The 19,767-nt window shown below is 38.9% G+C and overlaps 1 protein-coding gene and 1 long non-coding RNA gene across 2 annotated transcripts; one reads left to right on the plus strand and one right to left on the minus strand.

Annotated features, from left to right (window-relative positions):
• The first annotated feature begins 587 nt into the window (after nucleotides 1-587).
• Nucleotides 588-19,492, plus strand: LOC131784128 (fibroblast growth factor receptor 2). The gene is made up of 15 exons (XM_059100922.2): nucleotides 588-830; nucleotides 5,824-6,017; nucleotides 11,448-11,741; nucleotides 12,345-12,380; nucleotides 13,562-13,858; nucleotides 14,156-14,530; nucleotides 14,785-15,327; nucleotides 15,694-15,804; nucleotides 15,907-16,070; nucleotides 16,401-16,523; nucleotides 16,941-17,011; nucleotides 17,311-17,351; nucleotides 17,532-17,628; nucleotides 17,839-17,944; nucleotides 18,564-19,492. Exons 2-15 carry the CDS (start codon nucleotides 5,939-5,941, stop codon nucleotides 18,915-18,917), a joined length of 2,691 nt encoding a protein of 896 aa, XP_058956905.2. The 5' UTR covers nucleotides 588-830; nucleotides 5,824-5,938; the 3' UTR covers nucleotides 18,918-19,492.
• Nucleotides 2,102-5,934, minus strand: LOC131784130 (uncharacterized). Its single transcript, XR_009340187.2, has 2 exons — nucleotides 5,798-5,934; nucleotides 2,102-2,344 (listed from the first exon to the last, which is right to left on the minus strand). It is a non-coding gene; the product is annotated as an uncharacterized lncRNA (long non-coding RNA).
• Nucleotides 19,493-19,767: the final 275 nt, after the last annotated feature.

A 19,767-nucleotide genomic window follows, 5' to 3' on the forward strand; every position in this document is an offset into this window, starting at 1 on the left:
AGATAAAAAAGATCGCATTCTCTCATGCAAACACGCATGTAATGAACCATCTCCATCGGTCCATCAGGGAAGTTGTAGATGGTTAATGCTTCAGCCAATTTGTGCTCTCTAGAATCCCTTTGAACAATGCCACTTTGTAGGATCGAGAATCTATTGAACGTCGGAGAATTCAACTTTTATCAATTCGATCAAGGTAGGGCATCCGTCTTTGATAAACCCCTCCATCCTTACGGAAAAATGATATGATGATTGACATGGAAATCGGTTGCCAGTGTTGTTAAGCAAAATAAAGGGACTTATACATCAATTTATATCAATTTATTGTCAATTTACTGAGATAGAAACACTTTGCAATTGTCTGCGTCCCTGACTTTATCAAGTCCTTAAAAGCATTTTACGTAACTTGGATTCCACACGAGATAAAAACGCCCTTGAAAGTATCAGCTGAAAGAAAAATGCCGCCGAAGACGCGAGATGAAAACATTAATTGCCATAATAATCTTGGTGTTTGCCCCGAGAATGTCGATTAGGCTAAAATCGAGGAGGCTGTTTTAATGAGGTAGTATTCGATGCCAAATCAATGGAACTTAACAAATAACCCTTTTGTTGATGATGATTTTACGCAAATAGGCTCTGATGTTTACACACAGTTTGTGTGCAATGTGTTTAAGTTAGGAAGTGAAAACTAACAAGGGAGTGAGTGATTGATAATAACTGAACAGCAGGTCGAAGGGAAGCGAATCCAGCGAGGGGAAGCAGATGAATGATTTGTGAAAATAAAAAGACAAGAGATCGAAGGAAAGAAACTTGGGTGTCGGAGTCTTAGCAAGGTGAGTAATAATGAAGGAAAGTCAAACTAATTGAAAATCAGAAGCAGAGAACTGAAATCATGAATTTTCTATAGGTTTCAGGGAGTCGCTAACTTTTTGTTTTCAATGCTGTGCTAAATTTGAAGTCAACAAACATCGGTTTCAACAGCTTCTATGAAGAAAGTAATTTTCAACCGTGTTTGACAAAACTGCTTTATTACGTGTTTCACCCTCCAACTCCCAGAAGTGATCTGACATGTAACTTCCCCCTATAATATTCATACATTATCCAGCAAACAGTTAATGAGAATATTCAAACTTATCAGGAAATGTGTAACAGCTAGAGGGGAGAATGATAACAATCAGGTCCAGTGACTTTAAGGGTTAAGCTCTGGTGTGAGAAATCAGTCGTACAGCCGAGTTTACCAATCAACGAGGGAGGTCCGTTTGCCAATTATTTCAAAAATAGCACCTTTGATACCTTTGGGTTCAAGTGTTTGGTTGGCTGATGTTTTGTCTTTTGTTGGCCGAGACACATCAATGGGTGCTAAACAAAAAGAGCTATTGCAATCAGAGGAATAACTTCCATTTAGACCGAGTGGTATTGATGTTCTACTCGCTTCTTGGGTTAAGCCGAAGCAATTGTAATCTCGTTAAGACCTGAATTTTTCTTTTATGATTATCCATTAGTATAACGGTAAATTATGGTTGCAGTGAGGAATGACTGTAGAGAACTGCGTTCATGACTGCTTCTTTCTTAATGTCCATGTATAAAATGCATGGTCGTATTTAATGAAAATGAGATGCCAGTAGTGTGTCAGTATGTGAGTGAGCGTGTGATTGTGCAGCAAAGGATATGCTGCATCTCTTTATCATCCTGGCTATGAGCCGATGAGAGCTTCAGCTATGAGAGGACATTCCCTACTCATGGGCCCATCATGCGGAGTGCCAATCAATCTATTTCTAGCGCTTGGTCATACTGCGCGGATATCGTATCAATGCGCTATTGATGAGCTATGATGAACGCGATCAGGTTGCAGGCTGCTGTCCCATTTTCGATGTAACACTCAGGCTTTGGGTATCGAATGGATTATTAAATGAATTATAACCTGCCCTAATGTAAACTCAGGAAGTTCTTGCCTTAAATCCAATTGACTAATCTCTTTAACAAAAAGAACAACAAAACTTGGACTGAATAAACCTAGCTAATCAATAAACCTTGAGACCTAACATGGATGATTCCAGCAAAGCCTCGTTTGCGCCAGAAGACCGAAAAGCATGCCTCAATAGAATTCTAAAAAAAGCTTCAAGTCTTTGCACTGCCAGTGCCAGTTACAAGAAAGAGACTTGGATCGATTGAGCCTGAAACCGACCGCACGCAATATGGCTAACTCTACAGGTTCTTTCTCTGCCTCAGATGCCCACGTACGCCCAAATTCAACACATGCGGCCTCTGAAAGCACATTGTCCAGCTGCCTCAAGCCAAATGACCCAAGTTATGCCTGCCTTTCCGGCTCAACTTGAAAAGCTAAATCCTACAGTAAAAGGAAAAATAAATATCACTTCCAAAATCGAAGAAGCTATTCGCTAATCAGCTAAAAGTAGGTTAAGTACCTAAAGCAAACATGCAATGACGCCAGAATATTAAAGCAATGCTTACATTAACAAACAACCTTACCAGCTTTATGATCATTGATTACTGATGTTTTATGAAACGGAAACAGCTTATTAATCTTCCCATGAAAAGTTGTTCTAACATCTTGAGAGGAATGATAAACTGTAAAACTGGTCTTACTAAAAGTTAAGAGATTGTTCAACGAAATAATCCCATGATTCCTCATTTCAGTCATCACAAATCGGCTCATTTTGGGTGTCATGTACTGTCTGCACTAACCTGTGCCCCAAAAGTAATTACTTTAGACTTTCTTTGCAATCATTTGTGTCAAAACTGATAAGTGAAACAATAGTGAACATTGTCAAAGATCAAGTTTAATTTTTCCTAAATTTGCTGCGTCTTGCATTGAAACTGAAGTTGTAACAACTGTTAAGTAACAGTTGGTTTCCGATGATAAGCTGGATACTTTATTTCTAGGTTTGTCTTGTGTTTCATTTAAGTCTCATTTGACTAAGTCTGTTTGTGTGTGATGTATGCTCTTTGGGATTAGTTGCCTCCCTTGTTAAAAAAAACCGAAATTTCAACCCATATAAGCCCCTATTGTATTATGAATGATCTCAGCAAAACATTACTACACTTCATGCAGCGATACGCACGACGAAGACGAGATTAAGTTTGTTATACCATGTAAATCAGAAAAATCTGAAGCAGACTATTGAATCTATCAGCACCTAACTGGATAATTTCACCGCTGAAACTCTGAGGGAAACAACCCCAACTTCCCTTTGCAACACGAGACTCTGTAGGGATTTCTTTGGTTTTTCCGCCTTTCTGTAGTATTGACTTTCTTGGCTCGAGATCAAAGCTCCACTAATAAAGTTAACTTATATAGCAAACCAAATACAAAAGACAAGCTTTTGGCATGTGGCTTCAAATAAAGGAATCAATCACCGTCATCTCACGCGTTATTTGTATCAGTATTAATCGTGTACGGAGGAAAACTAGTTCCACAGTATCAATATTGCGGTGTTTTTACGTACTCTCTCTCGTCATGCAAGGATATCGTAAACCACTGTGGAATATCAGGCTCTTACCGAGCATAATAGGCGGTAAAGTGCCTATAGGAGAACTTGGGAGTGGTCCAATAAGGTCACCGAAAAGTGATCACTGAGACACTTCAGTGTGATATCTATTCTCCGCGCGAGAAATCTGAACTCGCTTCGAATTTCGCGAATTACCGTCATATGGTTTCATGAAACATGTGGTCTAAATTATACAGCAATCTGAACTGACCACGTTAAATATTTTGTCGATCGTGTAATGGTTTCCCTCTGATTTCAAATACACATCCTGACATGTTTCACTTCAGATGACAATATCTGATAACGTTTTTTTTTTCTGTATGAAGCAAATGAAATATTGTTTTATTTAGGAGAACATGACGATTTTCTGGCATTTTGGGTCCGTATCCTTATTTATCATCATTATCGTTATTTTTTCGATCAAGTCCATAGTTCAATGATTTCGAAACTGATACACCAAAACAAAAAACAAAATGGAGAATAACAAAGTTGAAAGAATGCAAGGCTGATTGTCGCGTGAGCTCAGTGAAACAAGAGATGCTATTACTTTAATTCGCAAAAGCTTCCGAACAATTGATCACGGAAGAATGAGGTGAGTCTGATAGAACGCTCCGGTGCAGTGCAGGTCTCTTATCGATCTCAGTGCTCTAGCGATACAGCATGTCACAACAAGAACAGCACAGCATTTATAAATTTACAAATAATCTCCATCCGTGAATATCTGATCGCACAGTTATCAACTGCGCCTTTGTCAGCGTTGGCATTGAGTTTGGCAGCGGGACAAACGGCTCTGCAGGAATACTTACTGAGAGAGGACAGAGAGAGAGGGAGAGCAAAGTGAGTTGGATGAGTAGAAATTCACAATTAACATTTGTAAAGCTTGCTACGCTGGATAATACCTGAGAATATTAAGAAGGAATTAACCAATTAAAATTTCATTAAAAGTAACTTTGTAGAGAGATTTACTCTGATCATTTGAGCCTTTCAGTGTATCCCTGTGTCATAAACAAGCTTTGTTCTCTGTGTAAAAATGCATCGTTAGTTGGCAGCAGTTAACTTTTTTCCCACCACGGTGTATATTTGATTGTTTCTTTTTCTCAGGTTTCATTTAAATATGGTGTAACAGCCAGGAGGCTAAGTCAGTGTTACTGCTTGTGATACACAGCTGTCCGATTTGCAGGGATCAAAATCTCTCGCGCGCCATTGGTTCATTTCTCAGAGCTCTTTGCGGGTATTATGTGCTATTTGGGTTATTTAGATTTTTGCACAACAATGGAGTTCACGGGATAATTGATCTCTTAAAATAGCTTTTTGTATCAAGGTGGCCAAGTTCTTTTGTTTTGAGGCTTTGCTATTCGTAAGCAGTTGTTAAGCGCATCACTAACTACAAACAATCGGATGACGGGGTTACTGAACGAATCATCTGGAAAGGAGCAGCCCTCTCCGGTGCGGAATAACCACATTTTAGACTCGTAGAAACTTAGATCTTTCTTGTGCTGGCGCGAATACTGATACTCCTCGCTCAAACATAACTCTTCAACTCTGTTGGATCTTTATGCTCCCTTAGTTTTCTTTAGAATTGTAAACAGAAGGAGCTAGGAAGCAGTGAAGGGCAATTTGTCTAAACACCGCAGGGGTGGTATAGAGAAGTTTTCTGTCACCGGAAGTGCCTAGGTGTGTTATCTCAGCACGAGTGCCTCTGACCGCTGTCAATGCGAAGGTAATTCGTGATCATTGTTTAGTTGACTGCGCCTAAGAGGGTCGATTATTGAATTCGCCCAAGAGTGGACAATCAACAACTGGTAAAGAGAGCCTAATAGTCGCTAGACGTTTCTTCGAATTCGCGCAAGGATAGTAAAAATAGAATATTCGCGTCGCGGAATCGATGTATAGAAACAGAAGTTTTCCAGGTATGTTGGAAGTGTGTTCGTTTTATCAGTGACTTCGCAGGAAGTCCAACTATTTCATTTCCTTTCTACGATTCGACCGATTTGCGTCTCATATGTCTGTTCAAAATTATGTCGATTTTTGAGTTTAATATGGGAGGAAGAATGCTCCGATTTTTCCCGTAACTTATCAGTTGGCTGCTCAGCAAGGTTGGTTATGAATGATGCCCAATACCCAAAGAGTAAATAACTAAGAACGTGACATTTTGAAGATACCGATACATTCATAATTCATGTGAAATTATTCTATAGAATTGAACGAATGAGTCATGATTTGAAATGATGCGGCAAATTGGTCGCTAAAATTACTCACTACAAGGGGCACAGAGCGTAACTTTCACTTACTAAGCTTGTCATGTTCATCGTAACAGATCGGTGAACGAGTGCGTCTAATATTTCACTGGTTGGTGGCTTCAGCTTAAACCCCACAAAAGGACAAATCGAGAGATCCAGGATCAAGGGAGGCAAGCAACCGCTTCTTTCCAAATGATGTTGGGGTTAAGGAGTCTGGTTTTTACAGCTGCATTCACCGTATTAATTAGCGAAACAGTGCAGTCCTGCTCGGGTAAGTCATTTCATTATGTTCCTATGAAAGCCACGTTTTATACTTTAGTCCGATTGTTGAAAAATACGTGATACAGGAATGCAATGAAAATGTCCCAAATTATTTTTTACCTCTCGAGATGAAACTGATCTCTGATCTTTATTGTTTCACGTCGACAACATGCAATTTTTGAGAAAGTGCCGATTTCATTTAAAATCGACAAAGCGCGTGTCAATTTCGGAGATATCGACGTCAGCGTTGAATTGAGTGTCCATTTCATGAACTTGACTTAGCTCAAATTTGTTTCGTCTTCGTGTAGTAAACCGCGCAACAGAAATCCATTTATTCCTAAGCTTATAAAACTGCGGCTTCCTTTCGTAAGTCGTCCGACACTTATAACTAACTATTTAACTATGCTATCTTTTGTGTAAGCGGCCTTCGAAGCTTATTTGCGACGTTTTAATTACAATCCGCAAAACGAACCGACTGTTCAGTTGAATAGTTTCGCAACTTGCTTTTCATAGTTAAATTGGCACAACGGGAAGGAGTTATTTCGCTATTACTAGAAAGAAAAGCATGCGAAAATTAAGCGAATCTTAACTTGACTTCGGTCAAAACCGAATTGCAACTGAAAACAAGGCTCTATTTCATTGTTATACACTGTTATTGTTGGTGAACAATTGACGGCTATTTCGGTCTTCCACCTCCCAGTCTTTAGGCCCAGGTACAGCGCTGATTATCTATCGCTGTGTAACCTTCTTTTAAGGTGGATATCTATGAGTTCAAGCTATCACTGTGAAGCTAAACCGAGCTGTAAAAACGCAACAAACACATAAGCGGGGTGCACCAAAGCATGTGATATTTAGAGGCCTTTTAGATGTAATTGGAGCTTTCAACATCATAACATGCACTAAAAGTACATCTAAAAACTTTATTAGTAAACTTCAGAGCGAAATTTAAGTCCATTAAACGCAAGAAATAAACAGGATTCCCTTCCAATTTGCACTGTGTTCAAAATTAGATAGAAAAGCGGTGCTTGTTTAAATTAGAAAGCAATCTAGATGGAACATAATTAGTTTTAAGCGCCAGTCACTCGTACAATGGAAAATTTAATCACTGATCAGTGGAAAATGACACTATGCAGCGCTAAAGCTGTAATCATAATTTGACAATTTGAAATATCTCTACTCTAAAACTCCCAAGAAACGTTTCACTTTGCGCTCACTGCAAAACGTCACTCACAGTAAAAGGAAAACTTTTGACGGCCATCAATTTGATGCCACAAATATTTACTGTTGTTTGTTGGACGGAAAACAGTGCCTTCATTGTTAGAACTAACAGATCTGATGCCGCTTTAATGTGTCTACCAGAATACCATCATTTGCACCTTTATTTTTTCCCCGAACAGACGCAAGCAGAATCGACTTTGTTTTGACGCTATCAGTCCTGTCTGTTGTGGCGAGCCCTCTGCCAATCTGGTTGCGTGTAATCTTTTATTGTTTGCCAGAATGGGAAACAAGAACAATACTTGTTAGGCAATCGCATTGTCTTTTCTGAAGTAAGTTGCCTCGCTGGCGTCACTGCTATTAACCCACGCGAGACCCTCCGAGTTAGAGGCTTTCTCAACATTTTCTTTCATCAACTGAACTTAAAAAAGCGGAAAAATCGCCCTTTTCTGAATTTTATTCACTGTATAATGATATCGATAAGCAAAGGAAAAGCCACAAAAAGCCGGCAGATTAAGCAGAAGAGATAAGGCTTCAAGCTTGTCTCAAAGCTTTCTTTTTCGTCTTCTTGCTGCCTCCCATGACCCGACCCAAAGAGCCATCTATTTTAAATTTATATGGACAGGTCGTCTCTTGTTTTGTTTCCTCTCCAAACAACAATGATGGCTTGGAAGAAGTTCTATCTTAAGCAATAAATTGCTTTTAACAAGGCACAGACTGCTAGGAGTTGCACAGCTGTGCTGTCAACTTCTCAATATTTTCCCGGAAATTTTGGATCTCCTCGGTGGTTGAAAAAGACATTACCCCACCGACCTAATCTTAAAAAAAACCAGCCTCTTTGTCACTTGCTCGATCTTTTAACTCGGGGCGTGAGTTGATCAAGTGAGCGGTGGCCCACACCTTTTTCAGTAGAAATTGGAACGTAGGTCAAAAGCTGATGTGTGAACGTTTTGCTGAGAAAGAAGAATACTACTTGTTATCTCTTTTCCGTTTTCCTAGGATGCAGAAGCGTTGTTATTAGTTTATCTCCATGGCAAAATATCATCTCTTTTAAATCCGGCAATACCAGTCACTGGACACATTAGTTCTCTTCATGATATCAGTATTCCTTACACCTACGAAAATAGAATAATCGATTCTATTGAAGACGCGCGCGTCTTCCTGTATCAGTATGGAAACGTTTAGAATTTCACATCCCCTCCTTTAGTGGGATCACGGGGTCGACACGGTGTCAGAGAACAATTTCATGATTTTCTCATGAAATGCATGTTCGCCAGCCCTTCGCCTCTAGAAGGTGACGGGGAATTATATTCAGCTGCAAATGTTTTGATCTTACAAGAAGCGGAAAAGTACCTAATAGTGTTTTCTCCGCATTCAACCAATATCGTCGCATTATTTTGGTCTGCTAATACAAAGTCCTGTTGTGTTGATTCGAGGTCAAAATACACGTGCTCAGTACAACGAAATGCAACACTGTAAAAGCAGTTCCTCGTGGTTTGTGAAATCCCAGTAAGACGTCCAATAGGTTAAAACTTGCCAAGGCATCATCCGTTGTACGTGCATTAGGGCTCGTCGGCTATCAAGATCTCATTACGTGAAGATATTTCGCACCATTAAAATAGTATATTTAGTTTACTATCCATATATTAATATTGATTTACGCAAGGTAGCTCTTGTCTCACAGAATAATTAAGTTACCAGCCTAATCCGACTAAGACTTCATAAACGATCTACTGTATAAGATTCCCTTTTTGTCCCTGATTCTTTTATGAAATTTGAGGCGAGGTTAAGTTTTCTTTGAATTTTTATCACCTTTGAGTCAATGACTTTCCCACCACCCTATTTATTCACAAACATGACCATTCGATCCAACTTTTCATAGCCTAGTTTTGTCTCTCTCTAGCTTCGCTCCTTCGTTCATTCGTCGGCTCGTTCGCTGACTCGCTCGTGCCGCTGGCATTCGCTGGATTAGAAGCTTTGTATCCTACAAGGTTCAGATTATTCGACACTCATTTGAAATATTTGAGCTACCACTTTGTTTCTGAAGAAATAATAATTTGAGCAAATAGAAGTCGACAGTCCTCGACGATGAGTTTTGTTGCCACTTTGTCTTGCTTTTGCTTTTAAACCGCGAACAGAGAAGCAAAAAATTCTGTGACTGGCGAGGGAATGAGCGGATTTGAAACATCTAAAGCAGAATTGTTTATTAAGGAAACTAATTTTCACGAAAAATTGTGATAAAGTCGAGGTAAAGAATTCAGTGTTATACGTGCTCTCGGCTCTATGCTGCTGCAATCCCAGATGCTTTCTCAGAAATTTCTTTCTGAGAAGTCATTTTTCATTACTGTCATTAACCAAAACAAAAACACTTCCAAACCAAGTCCTACCAAGAGCTGATTGGTATTTTTACTCTTGTATTTGTTCGTTTTGGGTTGGAATTGCAAGGGAGCTAAAGGAAAAAAGCCGTGAAAATCTTTTCAATCAGGAACTGAGGCATCCTTGAACACGACTTTTTTATTATGTCATTTCGATGGAATAATTTGCTTGGTCTGGGATCAGTTACTTTTAAATTTAGAGTAGTATGGAAAATCAACCAAGCATTTCTTATGCGGTCTTCTAATATTTCCGCTCCAGTCTGAAAAATTTCATTCTCTGCTGTCTGATCGATTGAGATCGCATGCTTTTTATTTTTTTTTCTCTAAGACACTTTTGGAGAGATTCGTAGATAACAATACTCTTTGAAATTGGACTAATCTGAACGAAAAGGCAAGAACAAATATTTAGGAGATATAACAGTCTGACAAATATAAACTCCCAGTTTCTTTGTTTATGTAAGAATTTCTCATATAAGTCTTTTTTCATCAACTGTTGATTAGATCTAACTTAGTATCACGAAGCAAGTGCTCTGTACTTGTCCCCCCGAAACAAATTTTAAAGTGGTGGGAGACTTAATTAAAACCAGAGTGGTTCCTGTCTCAGTTTCAAGGTTATCCATAAATATTCCGTGACTGTGCCTGTTTGTCTCAAGCGGAAAAACCATACGTTCTTTCTCGATTTGTCATTCGGTTTTTCGAGACTAATGTTGCAGAAAACCGGTATTTCCTGTTCACTAAATTCAATTTACTTCTTGACCTTTTTCATGACAAACTTTACAAGACGAAAGGCAGAGCAATCTTTATGACAGACGATGACTCAAATAATAATGCATGGGAAAATTCATTACCAGAGCTACGGATAATTAATAATTTAAAAAAAAATAGTTTTCCAGCCATACAATGATTATTTTGGTATCGACTTGATAGGGACGATGGTCAAAGTATGAGTTTTTGTGGTTGTAGTAATAACGATAAAACACGAAAAACTTCTAAAATTTTCAAACCATGCAGTCAACGTGCAAATGCTTTTGAGTATGTTTTTTTCTAAAGAATTTGTGTGTTAAGTGACGGATTAACCTTTAAACGTTCTTTTCTGTAAGACGACGGCTATGAGTAGATTTACGTAATAAAAGCTTTCTAAGCCACAGTAAGTCTGCCACGTAGGACAAAAGAAAAGTCAGTCAGGCGCTCACTATTGACATCTGGACTAAACTTCTTAGTTGCACAATATGCAGACCCGATGTCTAAGGCTTGATTTACTGTAAGACTGCGTAAGCCGTATATAAGCTCTTTTGTGCTTACAATCAATCAAGCCTAACCTAGCCACGAAGCTTAAATTTTGCAGGAATTCATAATTAGTTGTTAATTGAAAGTGCCAAACTGCCTGGTTAGGATTCGAAAAGTTTTGAAAGAAGGTCACTTCATTTCAGCGTTAATTTGCGATATTTTAACCTTTCGGTGACCTTTCATGAATGTCCGGTTTTTCTCAAAAAGAGACGGGAACAATAGGAGTAGTGACGCCGCTGACCTTGTGATAGGTGAACAGAGCTTTCTCAAATTGTGAATTCCATATCTCAAACCAAAATGCACTGTTCATTTGCCCACTCTGTAAAAAACGTTTTGAATAGGCAAGGACGTTCTGGCAAAGGCCTAAATTAACGAGTGCCAGAGGCAAACCGAACTTCAAAATTTTCTCGGTAACCATGAAGCCAGTGAGGACTTGGGGACAAAAGAAAAGGGCTGTAAAATTTAGCCTCAACCAGTTTATAACAAAATCATCATTAATTTATCCTTGCCATGAGACAGAATACAAATGTAGTCTATTCCTAAACTCAAACCATCTCTTTCAGTTCCTACCATTCGTGATAAGAGGGGAAGCCAAATAAAAGTCATCGAGGTGACCAACGGGAGGGAAGTGAAACTCACTTGCCAGATCAGAACTGTTGGTCAGGCCTCAAAACCAAGGTATTACTGGCTCAAAGACAATCAGACGCTCATTCCATCGAATCATCACCGTATGAGGTTAAAACTCTACAGATACTTAAAGATAAAAAACGCCCAGAAAGAGGACGCCGGCTTCTACACCTGTGTCGCGGTAAATGACTGTGGCGAGAATTCTTTTACAATACAACTATTTGTCGGAAGTAAGTAAAATATTTGTGACCCTCTGATGTTTTTAAAACTATAGCCACGCGCGTAATTTATAGTGAGATCCTGAGAGGTTAAGCTGGGAAAGTTCTTTTATGCTCTCTGTATGCGAAAAAGGAGGTGATTTCAGTTTGTGTTGAAGTTGCTGAAGTGAGAAATTAAAGCGGGTAATGAAGGTAATTACTCCTTGCCATCACTACGGACGTTTGTTACAAACGAAGGTACAATGTTTTCTTTACCATTAACCTTTTACACCCTAAGATCAGTATGCATATTCTCCATACTGTTTTCTATACATTTCCTAAGGTGCTGACAAGGAGAATTTGTTTAACAATCAAGAGCTCCTGTACTTGTTGATCATTTCCAGTATTCTCATGACCTTAATGTTTGATTTAGGGGTTATACTATGAGGAGAAATTAGATGCCAGTCACTCTTGGGGGTTAAAGGGTTAAAGTAATGAGCTAAGGAGAGCTAGAAACTAAAAACACCGCTAGGGCATGGGAAGGGAGATTCAGGGGGATGTAGTCACAGATAACTTGCATTACGAAAGAGCTGTCCACGGAGAGAAATCCTTAGTTTTTTTTTTTTTTTCTTTAAGGTCCAACAATGGATCCCAACAAAAATACAACAGGAGGTAAGACAGGTGTTCTTGCATTTCTTATCAGAGGAAGAAAAAAAATGAAAGATGAATATAGAAGTAGTTCAATTGATGCAGGGGCCAATTTTGGCTTTTTTTTTAATTAGAGAAGTCGATTCTGCCACTAGAAATAGACCGATATTGAAAAAAATTGACGTGGGGTTCAAGCTTATCATCCACAATTCCCATTAAATAAACTTTTCAGGTTAAGACATTATAAAATTTAATTGCAAAATGATAACAATTTGGCTGTCGTATTTGGCATCCAGTAGATTTCGTGAGTGTTTCACGTTTTATGCGTCCAACATTAACACGGGAACAGAAGTGGCTTAAACCCTTCCACTCTCAAGATCGGATTGTTAATTCTCCCTCTAGGTGCTACACATTTCCTTGTAAATTAGGTACGAGAATTTGGTGTTAGATCAAGAAAACAACCCTGTAACTGATAAACTTTCAGTATTCTCATTACATGTTTGCTGGATAATAATGTTATGGGAAGAAGATACATGTTAATCACCTCTATGAATTAAAGGGTTGAAAGGTTGTGCTTCAAAGTGACGTACAAAATTGAATCAAGTTACGTCTGCTCTCCCCCCTCCCCTCCCCCCTTACCCCTTGTGGAGGCGCGTGGCGTCGTGGTTAGTGCGCTCGACTCCGGATCGGGTGGTCTGGGTTCGAGCCCTGGCCGGGGTCATTGTGTTGTGTTCTTAGGCAAGACACTTTACTCTCACAGTGCTTCTCTTTACCCAGGTGTACAAATGGGTACCAGCAAATGTGCTGAGGGTAACCCTGCGATAGTATCCCATCCAGGGGGGAGTAGCAATACTCCCAGCCGCTTCATGCTAAGAAAACCGGAGTTAAGCACCGGCCCCATGGACCACTTGGGCCTGTATAAAAGCTTTACTTACTTACTTACTCCCCCTCGAAGCTTAATTCTCAATGAACGAATTTTTTGCCGACATCTGAATTTACTGAGATGCAGTTTAAGTAGGATAGATTATACTTGGCGGATAAATAATACCTTCAGCCATTTGTAAGGTCTAAATTTGTGACACTATTCCATAAAGACTTTCCGCTTTAAAATTCTTTATTGAGTGGGAGATCGTTCAATGCATGCACTGGCTGAAAATGTTGAAAAAGCGACTTTGCCTCAACCGTGGTTATTCTGTATATCGCAGTTGCTCCAAAATTTACGGCGAGTGACAACAAGATGAAGCGCAACCTTCTTGCAGTACCCGTTGGTAACTCTGTAAAGCTGGACTGTTCTGCCGATGGAAACCCTCCTCCCACCGTGAAATGGTACAAAGACGGAAAATTGTTTAAGGAAAGGAAAGGTGGCAACATATTGTATCTGGGTCAATGGACAAATATATTGACTCTGAAGGACTTGGTTCCCTTTGACACTGGGTCATACACTTGTAATGTGAGCAACTCATACGGGTGGATTAATCATACATACAAAGTAGACGTTCATGGTAAGGACAAATCTAGTGGTAAAAGAATTCTTGGTTCACTCTTAAATTTTGCTATTAAATGCTTTTTTGTTCTCGGAAGATCCCATTCTCCGAAGTAAGTTGTACATTTCCGATCCCTTCTCTCAAAAAGAAAGAGTCGGTCAATTATTGAATTAGTAAATTTGCAACTTAGTTATTCAATCATCATGTCTCTCTCTGTCTTAAACAGTTAGTCTGTCGGTTGTTGTGAGCAACCTCGTAATAACTGTCCTATGTGTACTGTGTACTTCCAACATTTTAATGAACCCTGTGTTTCAGAACGAGCTCGTGCTGAACCAGTAGTCCTTCCCATGGAAAATGTCACGGTCTATCGAGGAGAAAATGCCAGCTTAACATGCAAAGCATTAAGTGATTCCATGCCTCATTTCCAGTGGCTGAGGTGGTTTCACACGCATTCCAATAGTTCGACTAACGGTTCAATTGAAAGTCCACACTACGAAATCGTGAATAAGGACGACGCAGACCAACATGTAATCGTACCACCAACTAGTAGCAAAAAGTTTGATTTCCACGGAGTGAAGTTGACTTTGGTAAATGTTACGAAGAAGGACGTGGGCAAGTACACTTGCATTGTGGGTAATGCTGTCGGCTACGCAGTCGAACATGCTTACATTTCCGTTCGCGATTGGCCAGGTGAGATAGTTACGAAGATGATGATTTAATGAATAATTTTAATAGTTTAATAAATAATTATGATGAAAATTTTTGGTTTTTAAGTAATAGATCAATCTGAATAAATAAGGGTTAAAGAAGGAATACACAGAGGGACGTGTGAAGTATCTTAAGCGCGAGCGAGTGAACGAACCAGCCGATCAATTCTCGAAGGATGGAGTGGACGAATTAACCATTAATTAATGAAATAATACTCTTTTTAATTTTCTCTTCAGAGCTAACAACTTCGTCACGGCCTGACACGATCAGCGCCGTAAACATCACCTCTTTTCCCCCCAACCAGAATGTGGAGGCACAAATAGTGAAAGCTGATTTGCCACAATCAAAAAAGAATATGTACATTATGGTGTTTACCATCTCATTCATGGTTTTGGTATGCTTTGCATTGGGGTTCTTCGTCTGCCATCGCAAGCTTAAGCTCTATAAAGGCGCTAATTATGGTATGGTTTCCACTGATAAACCTAACGAACTTGTTGTCCAGTATAGGACACATGCGCCATCGGTCGGTTCCTCTTCGTCTTACGGGTCTACGGTTCCATTGTTACGTCAGAACAGTTTGCGCCTTCGATTGGGTTCTAATTTGACACAAGTGTCAGAAGTGGAAATGCCATTGGACCAAAAATGGGAAATTGATAGGGAGCAGATCGTGTTGTTGGGGCTTCTTGGAGAAGGAGCTTTTGGTAGAGTCATGAAGGCTGAAGCGCTTGGATTACCCAATATGCCCTACAGATTCGAGGTTGCTGTGAAAATGTTGAAAGGTGGGGTTGATTTTCTTGTGTATCTGAATTATACCTCCCTCAAGGTCTGAATGCGTCACTGAGGCTGCCCGAGTTTCGTTATTGTCAAAAACAGACTTGTATGTGATTGCTGAATTGAAGAACTTTACCGACTTAAAATTTTTACGCTCACCGAAAAATATCTTAACATTCACAATTCTTGTATTCTATATACAAGGCTAAAAGGTTAAAAAATTAAAATGATTAAACCAAACGTTTTAATTTTTTAACCTTTTAGCCTTGTATATAGAATACATTTTACAAAGCGAACATTATGGACATTCACAATTCTTATTAACGTTATCTCACCCCTTTAATTGAAACGGTCAATCCTGTCATTTATTTCAGAGGATGCCACTGAACACGAACTTGCAGATCTTGTATCAGAGATGGAGGTGATGAAAACTATTGGAAAACACAAGAATATTATCAATTTAATCGGAGCCTGCACACAGGGAGGTTAGTTGATTACTCCACACCACGGAAAAACGTTTTTTCTCCTCTCGTTGGTAGGGATGTTAAACTAAACCATGATTCTACCATTATGCTCTTCATTCTCAGGTCCGCTGTTTGTTGTAGTGGAGTACGCGCCTAATGGTAACCTAAGACAATTCTTAAAAGATAGGAGACCGACCAGGGAATACACGACCACCCTAACCCTCAAAGACTTAGTCTCTTTTGCCTATCAAATTGTGAGAGGAATGGAATATCTTTCTTCAAAGAAGGTTAGTGTTTTGTATATCATCCATCTTCATTTCTGAAAAGGAACAAATCTAGCTGAGAGAATAACCCAAATGATTTCAGGGGATGTAATCGAGTTTTAATTTCATGATATCATGGAGTTTTAATTTACACAATGAAAGAAAGTAAAGCCGTCAACTTCTTTTCAAAGGCTGTTGGGAGAAGGAATTGAAACCTGGCGATTAGCAGGGTGGAGTCCCATTTAATCCTCTGACACTAACTTGTAAAGCCACCCTTCCCTAAACACTCTTAGCTTGTTGGAGGAGATTTGGTGGTGGTCTCTGAGTTGTTAACTGTTTCTGTCTAATTCTCAGTGCATTCATCGTGATCTCGCGGCAAGGAATATTTTGGTTGGAGAGGATAACACAATGAAGATCGCAGATTTTGGACTTGCAAGAGATGTTCATCAAATCGATTACTACAGGAAAACAACAGATGTAAGCTATAATAGATTCTTAGTTTTGTTATACACTAGTGAGAGGACCGAGTGGAGTTCCATTCGGTCTGTAGTCATACGACTGACTTCACGAAAGTGCGTGTATTTTTCCGAAAATATATCATTCAAAAATATGATTACAGACGCAACTTGAACAAGAAAGAAAAAAGGGAATCATGGGTTAAGCAACTGAAAGAGTCTGAAAGAGTCTGATTCTGTTAGTTGGAATACGATAGAAAATAGATCCATTAGTCTTAAGACCCGTCCACTTTCTCGTTTGAACTGTCCTTTTTGAATGACGACACGATCTGTTATCTCACCCGCCATTGCCCCCTCAATCCAGTGAATTATTAGATTGCAGTGTTCAAACCTTAAAGTACTACTCTGTGTCACCAATTTTTTTTGTCTTGATCATTAGGGTCGCCTTCCAGTGAAGTGGATGGCAATCGAAGCTCTCTTTGATCGGGTCTACACAACGCAGAGTGATGTGTAAGTAGTTTTTTTTCTCTCATGCGGAGTGAAGATGGTGAAAGACATCACTACACAAAATGAACAAATGAAATCTTATCTTTTAGAACCATTCGAAGTACTCTGCATACAAAAAAGAAAAGTAATTATGATAACATTGATAGTGGAGATAGAAGTGATAATGATGATGATATAATGATGATGATGATAGTGGTGAAAATAATAATAATCTTAAGATTAAAAATGATATTAATAATAATGATGATTATAATAATAATATTGCTGATAATAGTACTATGTCGATTCTCTACCTCTTGCAGGTGGGCGTTTGGCATACTCTTGTGGGAAATAGTTACTTTCGGTAAGTAAATTAAATTATTTTTCATTAACATGGAGTGTTTTTTTGAAAGGGAATAAGGAAAGGCGATGTGAAAGGTAAATCAGCCAACGCCTAGTTTATGAGAATCTTTTTATAACAGAGACATAATTAAGCTTGGAACTGGAATTAAAAATTTCATTTTGGCCCTTTTTTCGTGACTAGGTGGCTCACCGTATCCTGGTGTACCTTTGGAAAACCTTTTTGAGCTTCTGAAGTCTGGACACAGAATGGAGAAACCTTTGAATTGTCCTGACAACATGTGAGTGGCTAAGGATATTTTTTTTGGAAATATTTAAATTTAGCCTCAGACAACGCACTTTTGTTGTTCAATCAGTGATACTTTACTGCTGTAAGCTAATGGCTGAGTCGACCGCAAAGCTTTTTCTAGAATGACTTGAGTACTATTCCGCACGTAACAGCCCGATCTTTATGAGATATAACATGCCTTTGGTCTCTCCGTTTCCCTTAGATATGAAATTATGTTTAAATGTTGGAAAGATTTGCCGCTGCACAGACCAACCTTTCAAGAATTAGTCCAAGAGTTTGACGCTATGTTGGTGTCCCTGTCGGACAAGGTTAGTGTCGTTTTTCTTGATCATCAGTGTTTCTCTTTGTTTTTTTTTTCACACTCTCTCTATTCTATTGCTTGTCAAAATTTGTTATTAATTACAAACATCATCTGCACTATCTTTAATTTCCTTTTACTGAGTTGAGGGAATTACCTATTTTAAGAAGAAAGGGTGCACGTTCATAACAAAGTTGTTTAACCTTTTAACCCTACGAGTGACTGGCATTTAATTTCTCCTCACCATATCATTCCTGAATCAAACATTAAGGTCACGAGAATAAAGGAAGTGATCGCCAACTTAAGAAGCTCTTGATTATTAGACAAATTCTCCTTGTCAACACCTTAGGAAATGTTTAGAAAACAGTATGGAGAATATGTATACTGATGTTAGGGTGTAAAGGGTTTAATGAAAAGCTTTGAATTGTGGACAGCAATTCTCCTTACTCCTTGTTCATTCCTCTTTTATTCTGTTGCTTTCTAGAATTTGATAATACTTATTAACGTCGTCTGCACCATCTCTAGCTAAGTCAAAGGGAATTCCCTAGTGTAATAGGAAGGGGTACATAAGTAACTCGAAATTGTTTAATTAGATGAAATTAACCCATTCTTTTTTAAATACTTTCCAGGAATATCTTGACTTAGATGCAGTTTTAATGAGTCCTTTGGAACCTCAAACTCCCACGTCATCAGAACCAAATTCAACTCCACGAAATTCGTTGGGAACTGATCATTACACGGATAATGATGACAGGGATACTGACAATGTATTCGTTGACAATCCCAGTGATGTATGGGAATCCAGACAAAATACACCTACGGCTCTAAGAAGAGATTCAGAAAGCATGGACACTAGAAAAATGAATAGCGTCGAACAGCTGGACAAAAAATTTGCGGTACAGGAACGAGCCGGAGATGCCGACGAGGACAAAAAACAAACAAGCTTCGTTGCGTCTCGCTTACCAATACAAAGTGATGTGTAATCAAGAGCATTTATACGTAACGCGTGTTACATCAGTCTATGGTGGAGCCAAAGATCACGCATGAGTTTAAGCCACGCACATAATACGGTTATTTAGCCACCTGATTCTGATCGATGGCTCATGGGTGTTATGGAAGGGAGTCAGGATTTTTACTACGAATGACTAATGACTCAAAGAATAGCCACAGAGATGTATTCAAATTGCAGTATACACTACATGAAAATATCATGAGAATTCAGAAAACTACGCTAATGAATGAGGTTCCTAAACAACACAAACGCAAATTATAAAACGGGTTTTCTTTTAACTCGGGAAAGCCGACTCAATAGAGGTTTTTTATGCTATGTTGGTTAACTTTACAGACATGAAGCCTGCACTAGGCAAAGTAGTGTAAAGCTGGATACATGACACACAGGTTTCTTTTGCACCATCTAAGCAAACATTAAAATTTGGTGTTGATTTTATGTCTCACATTTGAACACAACTCAAAATTAAAGGAAGCCAGAGATAGATAACTCATAGCGAATTATTAAATAGAAAGTTTTATTATTAAAAGGAAGATTTTGTGTTTTCAATGTTTTGATCGTCATTTTTTATAGCATTAATCAGGGTAGAGCTTGATGACCTAAACAATAACCTCCATTTAAAGTGAAAATTTGGTTGCATATTTGTCCGAGAAGGGAACAGTTATGCAAGGGCAAAGTTCGGGAAATTGTTTGAATTTCGAGTGACAGATAATGTCTAAGGAAAAATACAGGAAGATGTCTTTGTTCCAAATGAAGGCTATTGTGTCAGTATCCGTCAAACAGTTTTGCAGCGCGAGTGAAAGTCGTGTAAAAGCAGCTTATTG

The sequence above is a fragment of the Pocillopora verrucosa genome, chromosome 1 (assembly GCF_036669915.1).
Source record: "Pocillopora verrucosa isolate sample1 chromosome 1, ASM3666991v2, whole genome shotgun sequence".
NCBI classification, from domain to species: domain Eukaryota; kingdom Metazoa; phylum Cnidaria; class Anthozoa; order Scleractinia; family Pocilloporidae; genus Pocillopora; species Pocillopora verrucosa.

Bases quoted from the DNA above. Each gene is read 5' to 3' on its own strand.
- LOC131784128 (XM_059100922.2), top strand. From the start codon at position 5,939: ATGATGTTGGGGTTAAGGAGTCTGGTTTTTACAGCTGCATTCACCGTA. The intron at 6,018-11,447 runs GTAAGTCATTTC...CATCTCTTTCAG, and splicing joins AACAGTGCAGTCCTGCTCGG to TTCCTACCATTCGTGATAAG. The intron at 12,381-13,561 runs GTAAGACAGGTG...TGTATATCGCAG, and splicing joins CAACAAAAATACAACAGGAG to TTGCTCCAAAATTTACGGCG.